Source organism: Pristiophorus japonicus, chromosome 1 (genome assembly GCF_044704955.1).
Source record: "Pristiophorus japonicus isolate sPriJap1 chromosome 1, sPriJap1.hap1, whole genome shotgun sequence".
NCBI lineage: Eukaryota > Metazoa > Chordata > Chondrichthyes > Pristiophoridae > Pristiophorus > Pristiophorus japonicus.
The window spans coordinates 329,796,296-329,818,533 of NC_091977.1; the positions used below are offsets into that span (position 1 = coordinate 329,796,296).

At 43.5% G+C, this 22,238-nt stretch overlaps 1 protein-coding gene across 1 annotated transcript in view; it reads left to right on the forward strand.

The window, feature by feature from the left end:
* Nucleotides 1-22,238, forward strand: part of pkhd1l1.1 (PKHD1 like 1, tandem duplicate 1) — a 402,260-nt gene that overhangs the window by 90,846 nt on the left and 289,176 nt on the right. Inside the window, exons 18-26 of the mRNA XM_070881087.1 lie at nt 2,670-2,813; nt 3,532-3,689; nt 4,510-4,623; nt 8,520-8,654; nt 10,068-10,189; nt 11,970-12,136; nt 17,863-18,035; nt 19,911-20,058; nt 21,522-21,676. Of these exons, the coding sequence (XP_070737188.1) occupies nt 2,670-2,813; nt 3,532-3,689; nt 4,510-4,623; nt 8,520-8,654; nt 10,068-10,189; nt 11,970-12,136; nt 17,863-18,035; nt 19,911-20,058; nt 21,522-21,676 (1,316 nt within the window). The remainder of the gene's footprint in view (nt 1-2,669; nt 2,814-3,531; nt 3,690-4,509; nt 4,624-8,519; nt 8,655-10,067; nt 10,190-11,969; nt 12,137-17,862; nt 18,036-19,910; nt 20,059-21,521; nt 21,677-22,238) is intronic.

Consider the following 22,238-nt stretch of genomic DNA (forward strand, 5'->3'; position numbering starts at 1 on the left):
AGGGCCTTTTTCACTTGCTACTCATTGTAAGTGATGTAAATGCATAATGTTTCACTGAATTAACATGCCTTAAAATGCATGAAGTTCTAACACGCAATAATCATTCTTAAATGCATAACTCTTTAAAAAATATACAAACACAATTTTTTTTATATACAGTAAAGATATTGGTACCATAAATCTGATCGACTGACAAAACATTAATGAAGAAATCAATGAAATCTTTCCATTCAATTTGCAATTTGTGTTCAAAATTATCTGGGGTTTCGATGGATTAGATAGGGAGAAACTGTTTCCACTAGCAGGTGGGTCGTTCACCAGAGGATACAGATTTAAAATAATTGGCAAAAGAACCTGTTATGTATGCAATAAAGGTTTTAACCTTTATCTGCTTTATTTGGGCCCAAAGTGCCTGACTCCAAAATGGCTGGCCTTTTATACCCGAGCAGCACCATGTGCATGCTGCTCAGTGGCTTCCAACAATGACACCATCTGGTGGCTACAAACAGCATGTACATTTATGACAGAACCAGAGGGGAGATGAGGAGAATTTTTTTTACACAGCGCGTTGTTGGGATCTGGAATGCACTGCCTAAAAGGGTGGTGGAAGCAGATTCAATAGTAACATTCAAAAGGGAATTGGATGAATCTTGAAAAGGAAAAAAATTGCAGGGCTATGGGGAAAGAGCAGGGGAGTGGGACTAATTCATAGAATCATAGAATACTACAGTGCAGAAGGAGGCCATTCGGCCCATCGAGTCTGTAATCTTTTTCTCCTTCAAGTAGCTATCCGGTTCCCTTTTAAAGGCTACAATTGAATCAGTATCCACCATCTTCTCAGGCAGTGCATTCCAAATCCTAACCATTGGATAGCTCTTTCAAAAAGCCAGCACAGTCATGATGGGCCGAATGGCTTCCTTCTGCCCTCTATGATTCTATAATTCTAATTGTTAACATAATCCATTTTGGCGCTGATTACCCGGACGGAAGCAGTACAGCCATTATCTACTGATGGAGCTAGGTATTATCGGGGTCTTTATAAATTGGTACTTTGCGTTCCTGCCAAGTTTTTAACCTTCATTCTGGTGTTCAGCATGCTGACTGAAAAATGCTCTTGTGAGCTCTTTATAGCACTCTAAGATCAAAGCCCACTTACATCCGGACTAACTGCCCATCAGTTGTTAATACTGGAATTTAATATTGAACATTGCCTGGAACCACTAATTTCACCATTCTAGTCTTAATTAGCTTAATTGGATCGTAATAATTTTACCGATAAGCATTACCATCAAGAAGAGACTCCAAATTGCTGGGAATTAGGACACAGGTACATTTACTACAACAATATGGGGGAGAAATTCGGGAGTGCCCCATTTGGGGCATTAACTTTTAAAAGTTGAAAAAGTGATTTTTTTAACCATGAACAAATTCAGGGTTAATTCAGGAAGGAAGTGGAGTGTTAAATCAAGTGCTCCACTTGTTTCCTGGAGCACAAGTGGCAGCAGGCAGGGCGGTCAGTGTGCAGCGCTGCACAATGGGCCATGCAGCACTCCTCCCCTCCCTTTAAAGGAAGGGCCATCGCTGCAGGCTCTGCGAGGGAAAAACTTACCTGCTCCCAGATGGCAGCTGCTATCCGGCCCGATCAGTCCGATGCACTGTAACAGAGTGCTGGGCTGATCGATTGCGGGGGAAAAGCATTGAAAAAAATCCACAGAGAGCATTTCATAATTTTTTACACCTACCTTGGTCTCCTCGCCTTTAAGCATCGCTCCCGAAGCGCCCAGCCTCCCGATGAACACCTCCTGCAGCTGCCAGTGTTTTTGCCCGGCGATGCTACAGGGGGTGGAACCCAAGTTCGGGTCTGGGGCGTTATCAGGGCGATGTGCACGGTGATGACGTCACGACCTCTGGGCGAAGGAGATTGGAGCGCAACGTCATAGCGCCGCCGCAAACCTCCCTCCCGCCGACTATAGTGGGAGTTGATCTCGCCATGCCCAATCAGTGTTTCGTGCCCTGTTATTGTCCCCTGGAAGTGATAACGGGCGTTGCTAAGGAGGCCAATTTCTAGGCCTATATCTTTCAATAAATGTTAAATATACCCAATTGTTAACATCATTAGACAGACCAAGCCCTAAATAACTGTGGAATTATTGGAACAAATTACATAGAATTTAGACTCTGAATTATTTATTGATCAGCTAACGTCTGATCTTGCAATGGCAGAGAAATGAATTACAAGTTTGTGACCCATCTAGATCTCTGTCTTTATGCTCTGTCTAAGTTGGTCTTAATAGAAAATGTTAAAGGGCTCTTATAAGTGTTGAGCTTGTTTCTGAGTTAGAAGGTAGGGGGTTCATGTATTCTCCTTCAGTCAATGCCACCAAAACAGATTATCTGCTCACATATCTTATTTACTGTTTGTGAGGCCTTGCTGTGCACAAATTGGCTGCCATGTTTGCACACTAAACAACACTGAAAAAGTCATTCTCTGGGTGTGAAGCATTTTGGATGTCCCGAGGATGTGAAAAGCACTGTATAAATGCAAGTTCTTTTCTTTTACATATCCGGGGTGTAATAAGATTCAGGCCGACGGACAATTGATCAGGGAGATCATTTTGGTTATTTTGAGATATTGATTCTGGACTTTTTCCTCCCCCCACTCCTCTCAGGTCTTCTGCCTGTGGATGCTTCAGCCAGTCAGATTCAGCTAGCTTTAACTGATCTGTGGTCAATTAGACCAGACAAGGTTAAAGTTTTGAGCACGGCAATCAGCCAAGGCTTTATCTACACAGTGACCTTCATCTCCACAAGAGGTAATGTACATCACACCCAGTCAGTTACTCTGAATGTTTCTTCACAGGAATGACTAAAATGCATGGCTCAGTGACCCAGTTCAGCTCGGATTAATTCTCCAGGGTTAGTGTTTCATTCTTTGTTTGGACTTGACTGTGGAGGCAGCTCATTGTTGTTATTTTGTCCTGGAAACATCCTTTCCAATTACTTCCCGCCTGCCCGCCACAAACTCTTGTTTTCTCCTCCCACCTTCTAAAGCTGGTGACTCTTGCGGGTCGCTGGGTGTTCTGCTATCTCGTGCTGGAACAGTGATCATTCTTCATGCCAACATACGATGGGCAAGAAAAGATCAGCTGGCCCATCCAGCCTGCCCCCCACCACAATGGCCGGACTATCGTGATTAAATGCTTCTTCCCACAATGCCTCACAGTCGTGTAATCTTCTGGGAGAGTCATAAAAACAGAGAAAGAACCCAAAGCCAACAAGGGAAAAGAGGAATACTCCTCTCTGATCCCCTCAGCCATTTCGAAACCAGTCACAAGGACGGAGTGTGCGAACATGTGTAAATCAAGAGAAAAAGTGCCAACTGTGGGTGGAAATCATAGCTGAGCCTATTCCTGTCCTCTCCCAATATTGACAATTACAACCACAAGATAAACAAACATTGGAAACAATCAAATGGAGTCAAAAATATGTCCCTTGCATTTTTAACTTTTATTTCAAATTGTTCCTGTACAGGGGACTTCGATTTACTCCAGTATGAGGTTTTGGGAGGAATTAATGTCACCATCAAAGTGTTGGAACAAACCAAAGGGAAGCCCAGCATGGATACTTTTACACTGAACCTGGATGGGGTCAATTCCAGACCCCTTTCACATACAGCAACTACTCATGAGGTGTGTCCCAACTGGTTGTGTACATCTGTTTCCTGAGTTTGTTTATAATATAGTTCACAATTGCACAATGCTTTTTGTAGTTAGTGGTCATTGTGCCCCATTAATATCAACAGTGTAATGACTTGGAATGGCCTGCTAGGTGGTGTAGTGAAGGGACAAACACTGGAGTCAGAGGCAGTTCAAGGCCCCAACTTTCTGCAGTGAGTTTAATGGGTATTCATGGAGCAAATACTTGAAACCCACGGGAAGGTTGAACACGAGTTACCGTTTCTGCGAGGCCGACAGCGGTACGGCGTAAATCATCCTGCAACTTGTGATGATTCTCAACTTACGGGGAATCTCTTCCTCACCACAAGTTGCTGGACGATTTGCTTATTAATAACAGTGAGTGTCATTAAACTCGCTGTGATCTTGGTCGAAAAATCTGGACCAGTATCTGTATTTGTAAGAAACTCAATCATGTTTTTTTGGAAATAACCTTACTGCAATTGTGTAGTACGATCACTTAGTGACTTAATTCCAATCCCCGCGTAGCTACATTTCGAAAAGAAACAAATTCAAAGTTGAATTCTACATTTGATTCTTTCAAATCGAGCACCCGGTTCATTACCCTTAGCTCATGAATGTTGTTATGTGCATCAGACTTGTGTAAGTTCATGCACATTCGCTAGTACCCATTTGGCGATTTGGCCCAATACAAATTTATAGCGCAGCTAGTGAGAGGAAAGGGTTAAAAGGCGGAGAGAAGCTGAGGCTGGCTTGACCAGCACAAATAAGTAAGGATCTTAGTAATTATTCTCATTAAAATCTTTCATTACAGGTCGAAGCTGCTTTAGAAGAATTAGTGGGTGTAAAATGTCCAGACCACATAGCTGGCTACAAAAAGGGATATGCAGTCAAATATTTCAATGATTTTGAAAATGACTTATCCAAGGTACGTGTCCAAAATAAAAATCAGCAACAGATCAAACATCACTTTCAATATATTACACATTGTCTTGAAAATATGGTTTAGTGTTGCCCACTCACATCTGAGTCAGAAGTCGTGGGTCCAAGCACCACTCCAGAGACCTTAAGCATATAATTCAGGCTGACACTCCCAGTGCAGTACTAGGGGAGCACTGCACTGTCAGAGAGGGAGTACTGAGGGACTGCTGCACTGTTGGAGAGGTAGTACTGAGGGACCGCTGCATTGTCAGAGAGGCAGTGCTGAGGGAGTACTACACTGTTGTAGTGGCAGTACTGAGGGTGCGCTGCACTGTTGGAGGAGCAGTACTGAGGGAGTGTTACACTGTCATAGTGGCAGTACTGAGGGTGCGCTGCACTGTTGGAGGGGCAGTATTGAGGGAGTGCTACACTTTCAGAGTGGCAATCCTCAAGGAGGGCTGCAGTGTTCGAGCGGCAGTACTGAGGGAGTGCTGCACTGTTGGAGGGACAGTACTGAGGGAATGCTGCATTGTTGGAGGGACAGTACTGAGGGTGCACTGCACTGTTGGAGGGGCAGTACTGAGGGAGTGCTACACTGTCAGAGGGGCAGTATTGAGGGAATGCTGCACTGTTGGAGGGATAGTACTGAGCACTGTTGGAGGGACAGTACTCTGCTGCACTGTCGGATGGACAGTACTGAGCAAGTGCTAGACTGTTACCGAGTTGCAGTACTGAGGGGGAGCTGCACTGTTGGAGGGGCAGTACTGAGGGTGCACTTCACTGTTGGAGGGTCAGTACTGAGGGAGCGCTGCACTGTCGGAGGAGTATTACTGAAGGAGTGTTGCACTGTCATACAACGACTACTGTGGAAGCACTGCACTGTTGGAGGAGCAGTACTGGGGGAGCCCTACACTGTCAGAAGGGTAGTACTGAGGGACTGCTGCACTGTCACAGAAGGAGTATGAGGGAGTGCTGCATTATTGGAGGAGCAGCACTGAGGGAGTACTGTACAGTCAGAGAGGGAGTGCTGCACTGTTGGAGCAGCAGTGCTGATGGAGCGCTGCACTGTTGGAGGGGCAGTACTGAGGGAAAGCTACATTATCCGAGGGGCAGTACTGAGGGAGCGCTGCACTGTTGGTGCGCCAGTACTAAGGGAGCGCTGCACTGTCGGAGAGGGTGTACTGAGGGAGCGCTGCATAGTCGGAGGGGTAGTACTGAGGGAGCACTGCACTGTAGTAGAGTAGTACTGAGGGAGTGTTGCACTGTCACAGAAGGAGTACTGAGGGAGCGCTGCACTGTTGGTGCGCCAGTACTAAGGGAGCGCTGCACTGTCGGAGAGGGTGTACTGAGGGAGCGCTGCATAGTCGGAGGGGTAGTACTGAGGGAGCACTGCACTGTAGGTAGAGTAGTACTGAGGGAGTGTTGCACTGTCACAGAAGGAGTACTGAGGGAGCGCTGCACTGTTGGAGCTACAATACTGAGGGAGCGCTGCACTTTCAGAGGGACAGTACCGAGGGAGCACTGCACTTTCTGAGGGGGAGTACTGAGGGAGCGCTGCACTAACATAAGAACATAAGAAATCAGAGCAGGAGTGGGCCATTTGGCCCCTCAAGCCTGCTCTGCCATTAATAAGATCCTGGCTGATCTGATCTTGGGCTCAGCTACACTACCCTGCCCACTCCCCAAAACCCTTCACTCCCTTATCACTCAAAATGACCCAGCATCCACTGCTCTCTGGGGCAGAGAATTGCAGATTTACGACCCTCTGAGAGAAGAAATTCCCCCTCATCTCTGTTCTAAATGGGCGACCCCTTATTCTGAAACTATGCCCTCTAGGTCTAGATTCCCCCATGAGGGGAAACATCCTCTCTGTATCTACCTTGTCGAGCCCCCTCAGTATGTTACATGTTTCAATCAGATCACCTCTCATTCTTCTAAACTCCAATTAGTACTCAACATTTTTTCATAGTCAACCCCCTCATCTCCGGAATCAACCTAGTGAATCTTCTCTGAACTGCCTCCAATGCAAGTATATCCCTCCTTAAATAAGGAGACCAAAACTGTACACATTACTCCAGGTGTGGCCTCACCAATACCCTGTACAGTTGTAGCAGGACTGCTCTGCTTTTATACTCCATCCCCCTTGCAATAAAGGCTAATATTCCATTTACCTTCCTGATTAATTGCTGTACCTGCATACTAACTTTTTGTGTTTCATGCACGAGGACCCCCAGGTCCCTCTGTACTGCAGCATTTTGTAATTTCTCTCCATTTAAATAATAATTTGTTTTTTTATTTTTTCTGCCAAAGTGGATAACCTCACACTTTCCCACGTTATACTCCATCTGCCAAATGTTTGCCCATTCACTTAGCCTGTCTATATCCCTTGGTCTACAGAGCCGTAGTAATACCTGCCCTCCTATATGACTCAGAGACGTGGACCATGTAGAGTAGACACCTCAAGTCGCTGAAGAAATACCACCAACAATGTCTCCGTAAGATCCTGCAAATCCCCTGGGAGGACAGACGCACAAACAGTAGCGTCCTCGTCCAGGCCAACATCCCCAGCATTGAAGAACTGACCACACTTGAGCAGCTCCGCTGGGCAGGCCACATAGTTCGCATGCCAGACACGAGACTCCCAAGGCAAGCACTCTACTCGGAACTCGTCCACGGCAAATGGATCAAAGGTGGGCAGAGGAAACGTTACAAGGAAACTCTCAAAGCTTCCCTGATAAAGTGCGACATCCCCACTGACACCTGGGAGTCCTTGGCCAAAGACCACCCTAAGTGGAGGAAGTGCATTCGGGAGGGCGCTGAGCTCCTTGAGTATCGTCACTGAGAGCATGCAGAAATCAAGCACAGGCAGCGGAAGGAGCGTGCGGCAAACCAGACTCCCCACCCACCCTTTCCCTCAACAACTATCTGTCCCACCTGTGACAAAGACTGTGGTTCTCGTATTGGACTGTACAGCCATCTAAGAACTTATGCTAAGAGTGGAAGCAAGTCTTCCTCGATCCCGAGGGACTGCTTATGATGCTATATCCCTTTACAGGTTTGTTGTGTCCTCCTCACAACTTACTTTCCCACCCATCTTTGTATCATCAGCAAACTTGGCTACAATACACTTGGTCCCTTCATCCAAGTCATTAATATAGATTGTAAATGGTTGAAGACCCAGCACCAATCTCTGTGGCACCCCACTAGTGACTGTTTGCCAACCGGAAAATTACCCATTTATCCCGACTCTCTGTTTTCTGTTGGTTAGCCAATCCACTATCCATGCTAATATATTACCCCTAACCCTGTGAGCTCTTATCTTGTGCAGTGACCTTTTATGTGGCACCTTATCGAATGCCTTCTGGAAATCCAAATACACCACATCCACTGGTTCTCCCTTATCCACCCTGCTCGTTACATCCTCAAAGAACTCCAGCAAATTTGTCAAACACGATTTCCCTTTCATAAATCCATGCTGACTCTGCTTGACTGTATTATGCTTTTCCAAATGTCCTGCTACTGCTTCCTTAATAATGGACTCCAGCATTTTCCCAACGACAGATGTTAGGCTAACTGGTCTATAGTTTCCTGCTTTCTGTCTGCCTCCTTTTGTAAATAGGGGTGTTACATTTGCAGTTTTCCAATCAACTGGGACCTCCCCAGAATCCAGGGAATTTTGGTAGATTACAACCAATGCATCCATTACCTCTGCAGCCACTTCTTTTAAGACAATCCGACAGCTTCATGGTCACTTTTACTGAGCTTTTTTATTCTTAAATTTTTACAAGCTGAATTCAAATTCTCATACTGCCCATGGTGGGATTTGAACTCACGTTCTCTGGATTACCTAGTCCAGAGTCCAGCAATAGAATGTCATTTATTGGTTCCCTTCTAACCTTGTAGGACACTGCCTATGAAGGTGGCAAGGTGACAGTCGAAACCGATGCTTTCTGTGGACGATACTCTGTAAAAAACCCCAAGTCTTTGTTTGGACTCTCACAATATCATCATCCAGTTTCATTAACTGTGTACAAACAGGTAAGACCAAAACTACTTGGAGATGAATGAAAACAGTTCTTGAAGTGCGTTGTCATCCGATACAAGCTGTGTTTGAAGTGGTTTCATTATACTGTTGGTCTGAGAAGAATGGGAGATATTCGAGACTGCTGCTTACTTCCTTAACTGATCAACTGGTTTCTATCCACAAACCCATGTCCATTTGATCCATGATGCTCAATGACACTGCTCCTTTGAAGGTTCATGGCAGGCCTAGGAATAAGAAAATAAGAACATAAAAATTAGTAGGAGTAGGTCATTCAGCTCCTCGAGCCTGCTTGGCCATTCAATAAGACCATGGCTGATTTTCTACCTCAACTCCACTTTCCCGTCTGATCCCCATAGCCCTTAACTCCCTTAGTGTCCAAAAATCTATTGGTCTTATCCTTGAGCATCAACACCCCTCTTCGATGGAGAATTCCAAAGATTTACAAGTGAAAAAATTCCTCCTCATCTCAGTCCTGAATAGCCGACCCCATATCCTGAGTCTGTGACCCCTGGTTCTAGACTCTCCAGCCAGGGGAAACATCCTCCCTACATCTACAAGCCCTGTAAGAATGTTATACATTTCAATGAGATCACCTCTCATTCTTCTAAACTCCAGAGAATATAGGCCCATTATATATAAAACTTGTTTCCTTAATGGCCCAGTAGCTATGGGGACTGCCTGCTATGATACTGAGCTATACAGACTAGGAAACTCCCAGCTTCCATCCCTGGCTGATCTTAGATGCTGTAATAGGCCCCAGTTTCCAGCTGCCCAACGTTTGCTGCTGGGAACAAGCTCATCTATGATGCTCCCCTGGATCAATAGCCTGCTGACATTTGCTGCCTCGGCTCACACATGAAGAAAGGAGGCTTGAGTGAGGTAGGAGAAGGCTGTTGTTTGCACCTTCAGGAGGAGAGCAGAGAAAATTGGGGAGCAGTGGAGGGGAATTCTCGCTTTGCAAAGTTGCAGATTCACAACAACTACAAAGTTGATGGTTCAATGAGTTGAAACATGAATGTTCATACTTACAGAAGAATTTTGCGGTGTGAGTTGGGCGCTTTCCTTGGCCCCTGATTTGTTTATGCTGATTTACACTGGGCATATTCTAATGCGATTGGGAGGGTTCTTAGCAAAATGGGCATGCGTTGGGCATATTTCTGGGTCTAACTCCGGGAGGAAACAACAAATCTCTGTAGTTAGATCACTGCAAACTTAATTCCCTTTGCATGATTTCAAAAATAGTTAATATAAATCTTGATTGATTTGGACTCCTGTGACTGATTGCCGTACATTTATTCTGCTCAATGCAATGATCAATACTATAGAATCTGTACAATTGACTGTTAGATATGAAATGCTAATAATAAAGAACAATGTGGCTAATGTAACATTAACTGTGTGTTCAGCTTTGTTTTGCATATAAAGGTGATTTGAGAAATAATCTTCTTCTGTCGTTAAATTACAAAAATGATGTTACAACCGTTCAAACATATGTTTGGTTCCAATACCATTTTGCTCAAGAGAATCAGTAAGTATTGATATTTAAATATTATTTAATTTGGGTTTTATTTTACATTCTGTCCAAATATTGCTGTATCTGCCAGATTTACCCATTCAATAAATGGCACGGTCTAAATACTATTTGCCGTTAGAATTGTCCTCAGAAATAACAAGCGATAGATTAGAAGGTAAATTCCACTCTCAGCGTGAAGGCTCACTCAATGGGAGTGCTGATAGAACGAGACTCAGCATTGGAGTCGAGTCTCAGTAAAATGACCCTTTAATGTTTAGTTTTTATCTTACGTTCTATATCATTGGGAGAATGAGGAAAGCCTAAAGCATTGCATTTTATATTTGCAGCAAAACAGAACTATCAGTCAGAAAGAAAGGAGAAAGAACTTGCATTTATATAACGCCTTTCACAACCTCAGTGTGTCTCAAAACACAAGAAGGTTGCGAATTAAGCCTCACTCCCATTATCCAGGCCGATATTCCAGTGCAATACTGAGGGAGTGCTGTACTGTCGGAGGTGCCATCATTCAGAAGAGACGATAAACCGAAGCCCCATCTGCTGTCTCGGGTGGATGTAAAATAACCTATTTCAAAGAAAATTAAGGGGCTTGACAGGGTAGATGCTGGAATGATGTTTCCCCTAACTGGGGACTCTTGAGCTTGGGGAAATAATCTCAGAATAAGGGGTCGGCCGTTTAAGACTGAGATGAGGAGAAATTTCTTCACTCAAAGGGTTGTGAATCTTTGGAATTCTCTACTCCAGAGGGCTGTGGATGTTCAATCATTGAGTATATTGAAGACAGAGATCGATAAATTTTTGGATAAAAAGGGAATCAAGGGATGTGGGTTAGTGTGGGAGAGTGGAGCTGAGGTAGAAGATCAGCCATGGTCAGGCTCAAAGGGCAGAATGGCCTACTCCTGTTCCGATTTCTTATTTAAGCAGGAGTGTTCTGGTTTCCTGGCCAACATTTATCCCTCAACCAACATCACTAAAACAGATTATCTGGTCCTTTAACTCATTGCTGTTTGTGGAACTTTGCTGTGTGCAAATTGACTGCTACATTTCCTACATTACAACAGTGACTGCATTTCAAAGAGTACTTCATTGGTTGTAAATTGATTTGGGACGTCCTGAGGTTGTGAAAGACAAAGTGACTGCACAGTTGTTCTACTGTACATGAGAGAAGTTCGATCCTAAATAACCCCAAACTCCCCCAAAAGGAGCAAATTCCCCCAATTAATGATCTGAGAAATTGGTCAGAAGTGAGCAGACCTCCTTTAGGACATGGGGTGTCCAGGTGCCTCAGGAACCCATGATTACACTCCAATTTACACTTCTATTTATTTGCTGCTTTGCTCCATATAAATTTTGTGTGCCAGGAAGTTTGGAAAAGGATGTTATTTCATTGGTGGATAAATCCTAAATCAGACCCCAGCAATTTGAAGTTATATCGGTATTAGTGGGGACATGGAATGATGCCAAGCCTCCATCTGTACCTATGCAGCCCACAGATGGAAACGTTTGGATGCCCCTGCTTTAGGAGGCAGCTTCAGTTGAGTTTAGAGACCTTGGGACAGATTTTCAAATTCCCGCCCAGGGGTGAAACTGGTGTTAGGAAGATAGAAACAGTCCGAATTTCAATTCCACTGAAATCAGCTTATGCCCGATTGCTGAGTTGAAATCTCCCTCCTTTATATGTATGTAATTGGATGTTGTGTAATTTGATGGAGATTGGAGGTTAAGGCTTGATGTGCTGGGCTATATAGAGCCTTAACTGAATGCCCCTTGGTTCTAGATGGTCCTACACCTGCATTGATTTGCTTAACTTTGTGCAATCCAAGTTTCCCGGAGGAAGCAACTTCTTATTGAATGCGCTCTATCTGTACAAGGGCACATCAGGCCAGGATTTCTTTGTGGACACTGTTTACATTGGACAGCAGGCTACAATGAACAATCAAGGTGGTATTTTTATTTTGTATTCAAAACTCAAGTGTGGATCTGATCAGAATTCCATTGCTGTAATAATGATAAAGAAGTAATGTAATAGAGAATTCCTGTGGATTATAATCAGGTTTGCATAGGTCAGCAATGCCTAAAGTAATTCTGGCCATAAGAAACATAAACAAGCACAAAGTAAGAAAACGTTAATCAAATAATGATAACAAGAGGGCACAGATCTAAAGAACCAGCGGCGACATGAGGGAAAGCTTCTTTACACAACGAATGGTGAGGATCTGGAATGCACTGTCTAAGAGGGCAGTGGAAGCATATTCAATAGTGTGATATATTCACAGAGCACAGCACTCACAGCTCCTAACATGGCACGCAGCTCTCTTGGAAGCCTTCGGAAATCTACCTGGTTCTGTTTATTATTAACTCTGCACTTGCAGTACACAATACGTCCACATCCACAGTGTGGAGCTACAAACATTACAAGCTTACAGACATTACACTTCTCCCTCCTTAATGAAGAAGTTATTATAACAAACATCATACATAACTTTCATGTTTATACATAACACAGGATATAAACTTTTTTTTTCCTTATTTACAAATTTAACTTTACCACTTGTTTTCTGTTTCAAAGAGGATACCTTTGCTCTTGAACAGAGCCTTCTAAACATGGTGTCGATTTCACACCCATTCGAGGCTCATCCTGAGGAACGTTTTCCTCCACGGAATTTCCTTGATTTTCATTTGAACTCACTCTAACTTCAGGCTCTTTGTTTTCTTGACTCGGACTCAGACTTTCATTCTGATTCTCTCCTGGATTTGTTTCCAGTACATTGGATTTAGGATTTGCTACTGGTGTGTCAAAACTATCTGATGAGTCAGAAATAATTGAATCATACCCACCTTCAACTCCTTCCATGTCTGAGGGTAAAATGATCAACATGAACAAACCTAACCTGTCCATTATCAAATATCTTTACCAAATATGTGTGAGGACCACATATCTTCACCACTCTTCCTGGTAATCACTTTAACCATTTATGGTGATGGTTCTTCACTCTCACCTTCTGGTTTAATTTCACACTTCTCTCTTTTATTCTACCTCTATCATGATTCTCTTTCCATCTTAATTGTGTCTCTTCTACGGACTGTGCCAAATTTGGCTTTAACAACGAGAATCTGGTTCGTGGCTGTCGTTTGAAAAACAACTCTGCTGGTGTTCCACCAGTAGTTGTATGAGGAGTATTTCGATATGTAATCAAAAAATTAGCCAATTTGTGATCCAATGACAAATTGGATCACAAATTGGCTAAATTTTTGGATTTGGATCTAACATTTGTTTTATGAGGGCACGTTTTACAATTTGTAAAGTGCGCTCTGCTGCACCATTCGAAGCAGGATGGTATGGTGGAATCTTGGTATGTTTCTCACCATTTTTGCTCGTGAATTGTGCAAATTCTTCTGAACGAAATTGTGCTCCATTATCCGAAACAATCTCTTCAGGGAGGCCAAATGAAGAAAATAATTTTCGTAAAATGTCCAATGTTTTACTTGTTGTTATTTTCCACATTGGAAACACCTCAACCCACTTTGAATGGCTATCAATCACAATGAACAATTGTTGTCCTTCTAACTCAGCAAAATCAATATGTAGCCTTTGCCACACCCTGGGAGGCCATTTCCATGGCTGTAATGGTACTGATGGTGGTTGCTTGCTTACCGATTGACATGTCGTACACTGACTCACGATGTACTCTATATCTTTATCAAGACCTGGCCACCATAAATAACTGCGTGCAAAACTCTTGGTCAAGCACATTCCCAGCTGCTGGTCATGGAGGTCTCTTAATAATTTGGACCTGAATTTATTTGGTATGACCACTCTTGCACCCCACATGATACAATCTTTAATGACTGATAATTCATTCCTATGAATGAAGAATGGATGTGTATCTTTGTCTGTTACCTGGTTTGGCCATCCATTTGCAATATACTCATACACCTTTGACATCACTGGGTTACGTTTGGTTGCTCTACGAATTTCTTCAGCTGTGACTGGCAGTTCATCAATGTATGAAAAATAAACACTTTTTCCCTATCGGATGTAACTTGTGATGGGGAAGGCAATCTAGACATTGCATCAGCATTACTGTGATCAGCTGATCATCTGTATTCAATAGCATATGTATATGCTGACAAAATCAAAGCCCATCTCTGCATTCGGGCTGCAGCTAATGTTGGAGCTGGGGATTTGGATGGAGGATTGCTGTTAGGGGCTTATGGTCCGTAACGATGGTAAACTTATGACCATACTAGTATTTGTGAAACTTCTTGACCCCAAAAATTAATGCCAAAGCTTCCCTTTCAATTTGTGCATAATTACTCTCACTGGCACTGAGAGTGCGTAAAGCAAAAGCAATTGGTCTCTCCTCCCCACTACTTAATACATGAGAGATTACTGTCCCAATTCCATATGGAGAGGCATCACATGCTAGCTTGATCTCCTTAGATATGTCATAGTGAACTAACATGGTGCTCTCTACCAATTTGCTTTTACACTCCTTGAATGCTGTATCGCATTCTTTTGACCACTTCCAATGGACCTGTTTTTTCAAAAGTTCATTCAGTGGATGTAATACTGTAGCCAAATTTGGTAGGAACTTCCCATAATAGTTCAAAAGACCCAGGAATGAACGAAGTTCAGTGACATTCCTGGGAGTGGGTGCATTTCTGATCACACCCAATTTTTCCATGGTTGGATGTAAACCATCTTTGTCTACTCTGTACTTTAAGTACTCCACTGAGTTTTTAAATAACTCACACTTATGAGCAAACACTCGTACTCTGTGCTTCTCTAGCCGTTTGAGGATTTCATTCAATATGTTATTATGAATTTGCCTATTTGGTGCTGAAATTAGTATGTTATCCAAATAACATATTACCCCTTTAATACCTTGCAAAATCTGGTTCATCACCCCTTGGAATATGGCTGGGGCAGAAGGCACTCCAAACGGTAGCCTATTAAATTGATATCGGCCTAGATGAGTATTTATAGTCAATCATGACTTGGACTCCTCATCTAGTTCAAGCTGTAAGTAGGCATTCGTAAGATCCAGTTTTGAGAAGAACTGACCATCTGTCAGTGTTGTGAACAAATCTCCTATATTTGGCAATGTATTGGGGACATTACCCTCTCGAACCTGGTTTATGGTTACTTTATAATCACCACACAATCTTACCTTACCATCGGACTTAGGTACAACAACAATGGGTGTAGTCCAATTTCATCGATCTATCTTACAAATAATGTTCTCAGTCTCTAGTCTTTTGAGTTCTTGCTCAACTTTCTCCTTGAGTGCATATGATACGGAGTGTTGCTTGTAGTAAACTGATCTAGCATCCTTCTGTACCCTGACACTCGCCTTGAAGCCTTGGATCGGACTGCCCATTTCGTAGAACACCTCATTTGTTGATGAAAATCTCGCTTCCACACAGAAAATCTTACTCCAATCCAGCTTCAGTGAGCTCAACCAATTTCTTCCAAGTGAGGCAGGCTTGTCTCCTTTCACTACTATTCGAGGCAAGTTCTGAAATTGATCTTTATATTTCACCGGTACGGTGATACAACCTACCACAGGAATTTTCTCTCCCGAGTAGCCTCGCAGCTCTATCTTGGATTTATCTAGTTGGAAATCACGCAATTTGTCGAGGTACAGCGACTCCGGTACTACACTCACAGATGCACTCGTGTCAATTTCCATTGGTATCTTGAATCCCGCAACATCTATGTGGATTTTGATGCTTTCCGAATCGCTGTCCGTTAACCTCGTGCTCCTGATGACATGTAACTCTAACATCTCCTCGTCCTGTTGTTATTCTTCCATGCTATGGAGTCTCTTGGGATTTCTACTGATAGCTTTGAACGCTGGACTCATAGCTTTAAAAGCTGGCTTATCCTTCAATCAGCATGCCTTCGCAAGATGCCCAGTCTTTCTGCAGAAGAAACACTCGGCCTTCACGTATGGACAACTTTTAGCAATGTGTTGTCTCAGGCACCTATAGCACGACTTTGATGCTCTGTTAGAATTTCCAGTTTCTGAGACTTTGGGCCCCCACCGTCTTTTACTTTGAACCTGCAGGTGATTTACATCGGTTGACTGACGACCATAATTATTATTTAATTCTCGGGAATATTGTTCGGCCATGCCCATCGACCTCGCTGTCTGACAAGCAATCTCAAAAGTCAATCATCCATCGTCAATAACTTCCTTCTGATTTTTCACCCCACAAACAAACGATCCTGTAATGCTCAGTTTTGAAAGTTTCCAAAATTACAGTGCATCGATAGCTTTTTTAATGCTACGATGTAATCACTGATACTACATCAGCCTTTTGATTCTGAATCCCGAAATGATAGCTTTCAGCAATTTCTAATGGTTTGGGATTATAGTGCTGCTCCAGCTTCGTTAAAATCTCTTTAAGCGTTGTGTCCTTTGGCTCGTCAGGCACAAGCAGATTTACAAGAGTGTCATATAATGCCGGACCTGCCTCTGATAAGAAGATCGCTTTCTTACGTTCCAACACAGCCTGGTTCTGGACTGCATTGTCTGGAACTTCGATTATGTTATTTGCAGTGAAATACATTTCTAGCCGATCCACATACACTTTAAAATGTTCCCGGTCGTGTCTATATTCCCCCAAATGTCCGATTACACCTTCCATTTTAATCTCTAGCTGTTCACACCATGTGCTGTATTTTACCTCGAATTTTGTAGCTTTTTTCCAAAGACAGAAACTTCCAAAGTCTCTCTGTTGGCTGGCTGAATCCTTCATCAACAAAATTTAAGCTTTAAATCATCCGAAAAATCCCATCCTCGTCGCCAAATGTGATATATTCACAGAGCACAGCACACACAGCTCCTAACATGGCAGGTAGCTCTCTCGGAAGCCTCCGGAAATCTGCCTGGTTCTGTTTATTATTAACTCTGCACTTGCAGTACACAATACGTCCACATCCACAGTGTGGAGCTGCAAACATTACAAGCTTACAGACATTACAAATAGTAACTTTCAAAAGGGAACGGGATAAATATTTGAAGGAGTGAAAAATTGTAGTGTGATGGGGAAAGAGCAGGGGAGTGGAACTAACTGGATTGCAGACTCGATGGGCTGCATAGCCTCTTTCTGTGCTGTACTATTCTATGATTCTATGAAACCCCTGGAGACCTGTTGACCTTTATGATGTGTACAGCTCTGCACCAAGAGCAGGAATCCTGAATCCTTAAAATCGACCATAAAGTATCTGATACTCCTTCTGAACATCGTAAAGGATGAGGAAAATGACACGGTTTTGTTGGGTAAGGGTATCCAGGGATTATGGAGCTAAGGTGGGTAAATGGAGTTGAGGTACAAATCAGCCATGATCTAATAGAATGGTGGAACAGGCTCGAGGGGCTGAGTGGCCTTCTCTTGTTCCTCTTTTTACACCCCCGCGGAGAAGCATGAATTGTGTTATATGCAGCTTCTAACTGCTCCTGGTGCTGAGACTATAGCATTAGGAGCTGGCACAAGGCTCTTCTTGGGCAGTCTAGACCAGAGCTTTCTTAGCTACCCTAAAACACCTTACTCAAAGAGTTTCATTTTTGAAGTATATTTCTGAGATCTAGTAGAGGTTGTGAACTACAAATTGTAATATTTTTCTTTTACGTTCTGTGAATGGCATCTTTAATTTGCAGATATACTGATGCGAGCTCGCCCACCATTGTTTGACAAAGGAATTATTATCGAGCAGTTCATAGTTACCCAAAGAGGAATTGAAAATGCCAGGGCATATAATCAGTATGAAGTAACCATGGTTCCCTTCAACTGTAGCTACAACATTCCACTGCTGGAGGTTGGCTTTGCTCAGGTCAGTATGACATGGTATTTGGGTAGATACTGAAAAAGGATCACCTTTTAGTGATTGAAGGACTATTTCACGAATATACAAAATTCTGAGAGAGAACCCATCCCCGCCCCAAAGTGCAATGTTCTGGTGTCCAGCAAATGTGAGGTCATCCAGTTGGGTCTAAGAAAGATAAATCAGTGTATTTTCTAAATGGTGAGCGATTAGGAACTGTAGAGGAGTCCCAAGTACACAAATAATTTACAGCTGGTAGACAGGTACAAAAACCAATCGAAAATGCTAATGGAATGTTGTCTTTTTCTCAAGGGAGTTGGAATGCAAAGGGGAGGAAGTGATGCTTCAGTTGTACAGAGCCTTGGTCAGACCCGAACTGGAGTACTGTGCTCAGTTCTAGGCACGGCACCTCAGGAAGGATATATTGGTCCACATTGAATTCCACTTGTCATAGTTTTGCCCATTCGCTTAATTTGTTTTTGTCCCTTTGCACCTTCCTGCTCACATTTAGACTACTTACTGCCCCTCCTACCTACGTTTCTGGAACTAATACCCTGTCTCCTGTTTCCAAACTGAAATCTATCTCATTTTTTTGCTAGTTTCAGCCATGGCTCAGTTGGTAGCACCCTCATCTCAGAGTCAGAAGGGATTTAAAAGATCCTATGTCTTTATTTCAAAGAAAAGCAGGGGAGTTATCCCCGTTGTACTGGCCAATATTTAGCCATCAATCAACATCACTAAAAACAGATTATCTGGTATTATCACATTGCTGTTTGTGGGAGCTTGCAAATTGGCTGCCACATTTCCTATGATACAACAGTGACTACACTTCAAAAAGTACTTCATTGGCTGTAAAGTGCTTTGGGACATCTGGTGGTCGTGAAAGGCGCTATATAAATGCAAGTCTTTTTTCTTTTTTAAACCCTGCAATGGATTTCTGTTCCCCAACCCATGCTGGTCATCTGCTCCATGATTCTATCCCCTTCTTACTAAAAAATAGTTGATACATTTCCTATTTTCTACGACGCCCTTAACCTTGAACTGGTCCTCCAATCCAGTGTCCGACAAAGAGTTTTCTTGGATCCAAATTTCCCATTCATTAAATCTTTAAATCCTTCACATTCCCCCCCATTCCCCCACACTTCCTCTTTCCCTTCTCCAGAGTGTAATGTTCCAGAGTGGACAACCTTTCCACATAAATCAGCCCTCTTAAGTTCTGGAATCTTTCTTGGATGATCCTTGGGGGTCCCTTCATTCTTTCTACATCCTTCCTGTAATATGAAGACAACAGCAGAGCACCGTACTCCAGATACAGCCTTAGCAGTGCCAGATACAACCAACATCACCTCATAAATCACCACTAGCTGCACATCAATTTTTTCATTTTCTTCCTTTATTACCTGGGAGTACTGAACACTTCTGTTTGTAGAGAATAGTTCTTTTTCCTGTGCAATTGGGAAGCAATTTTCTGCTGCTGTCTGCTGGGTATTAGACTGGGACCTCGTCAAAGTGGGATCAATTTTAAAACGCTGCTTTAGAATAAGATTACAATATAAAATGTCTGGTTCTTTACTGGTGGCTGAGTATATGCTCTTCTCTGGTGTTGGGAAGGGCCCAGTGGTGGTAAGTTGGCTCTAACTGTGTTCCCAATGTTTTGGACACTCTACAAGTTAGAATTCCCATGGTGTTCCCCAATCTCCCACTACATCTTCAGTGGATCCGTGGAACAGTGAAAGGACTGGTGTAAATGGCTGGGGTTCTCTGAGGCTTTCCCACCAATATCCCATCGAGGTTGCAGCGAGAGATTGTGAGAAAACCCCAGTGGAAATGGTAGGAAAATGTCTCTGCTTGGAAGCGTAACGCTTGTGATGAATGTTCGTCCAGGCTGTGTCCAATGGCACGAAGGATGAGTCGGCTCACAGGGGAAGCACATGGCCCGAAGGATCCGTTTTAAGAGTTCGGAGAATAGAAGCAGCAACTCCTCCAGTCACTGGCACTCTGGATATTGAGGTCTTTGGGAGATCTTTGAAAGGTAAGCAGTGAATGCTGAAATGGGGGGAGGTGGGGTTGGGGTGGGGGGGGAATGTCCTCTCAATCTCTTTGTCTTCTGAAAAACCTCTTCATACCAAGGTAAATCTCGGTAGGTTCTGTTCTGTGCAGAGTCTCACTCAACAGGAACAATCTAGGTTTTTCCAGTTGTGATGATCAATCCCCATAAAATCGGATACAGTGACCTATGTACTAGATTGTCTGATCCATAATGAGGGATGTATCCCGTAATATGTAGCCTGCTGTGTTTGTGTTCTGGGGCTGTGTACAATGCCTTGGAGTGCATTTCAGTTTAATAAAGTGACAACACAGCCAGATAACTTCGACCAAAATCTTGGTTCCATAGTAGCTAACAGGACAGAAACAGTCCAGTTAGCTTCTTACAGCTCACTTCATTGCAACTTCACGTCTGTGTCTCCTTCTCCCTGACTCGTCTCCCACATACCTGTGTCAGCCGAGGCTCAGTGGGTCACACTCTGGCCTGAGAGAAGGTGTGGTCTCAAGCCCCGCTCCAGAGACCTGAGTACATGATCCAGGTGGATTGTGGCGGTCAGCACACCAGTCCGAAGGCCAGCATGCTTCATCTCACTCAGAGTCCAGGACTCCACTCATACATCACATCCTGACTGACCCGGGGAAATGGGAACTTCCAACATAATGAGCCCCTGGCAACCCCACCCCGAGCGACCCGAATACCACTTGCCTTCAATGGGGACGAGCAAGGGAGCCTTACCACTCTTCGCTCCTAACCCCACACAAGGGGGAATCATTGGCAGACCCTGTCGCTGCCACATCCCCACTGTTTTGGAAGGTTCAACAGACTCTCCAGCCCCCCCGCCGCCTGCCCCCACCTGCCCCCGACCCCCCCAGTTACAGCAATCATCTGTTGGAATCCTGAGAGAGAACTCAATCTCTAGAATTCTGAAATGGAAAAGTGTTCCATCAAGTGCAAAAAAAATAAAACTGCCTTTTATTTCATCATGAGATTGTTCTCCTTAGAGCAGAGAAGGTTAAGAAGAGATTTAATAGATGTGTTCAAAATGATGAGGGGTTTTAATAGAGTAAATAAGCAGACACAGTTTCCATTGGTAGGAGAGTGGGTAACCAGAAGTCACCGATTTAAGGTTATTGGCAAAAGAACCAGAGGGGAATTGAGGAAACAAAAATTTACACAGCGAGTTGTTATGATCAGGAATTCACTGCCTGAAAGGGTGGTGGAAGCAGATTTAACAATAACTTTCAAAAGTGAATTGGATATATACTTGAAAAAGACAAAGTTGCTGGGCTGTGGGGAAAGAGCAGGGGAGTGGGTCTAATTGAGCAGCTTTTTCAAAGAGCCAGCACAGGCACGATGGGCCGAATGGCCTTCTTCTGTACTGCAGGAATCTATGATTCTATCATCGCCTTGTTGATGTTCTTTGTGATTTATTTTTTTTATTTTTGAAGGTTTGCCAGTTGATTCTACGGCCTCAGAAATGCAGTACGCCTTACAAACCATTCCTGAGATTGGCACAGTTTCCGTGACGAGAACAGGCAGCTGTTCAGTTTATCAGTGGGTAGTAAAATGGTTGAGCAAGGCCGGCAATCAGCCCACCTTACAGGTGAGACGCAGAATCTCGTGAAATATAACAATTGCCTTGATGAAGTTTCCACACTGTTCGGTCTCGCTGTTTTTCTTGTCGGCCTAAAGAAATGCCTCGGAAGTGACAGAAGGAGCACAATTTGGAATAGGGCGTTCTGCTGGTTTTTCTTCAACAGTCAAGATTTAATTCTGTCTCTGTTGAATTCCATATTTCTTAATAGTTTAAGTGAGTTGCTTTGGGTGCACTTAGATGGACGATGGCAGCAGGTGCATGGGAACACCATCACCTCCAAGTTCCCCTCCGAGTCACACACTATCCTGACTTGGAAACATATCGTCGCTGGGTCAAAATGCCGGAACTCTCTCCCTAATAGAACTGTGGGAGCACCTTCACCACATGGACTGCAGCAGTTCAAGAAGATGACTCTGCAACACATTCTCAAAGGGCAACTAGGGATAGGCAATAAACACCAGCCATGCCACTAATGTCTACATCCCAAGAATGAATTAAAAAAAGAGTAGCAGCAACTAGTAATTGTTTGTGAGACGTAGGGAATAAAATTAAGTATACGGCAATGTGA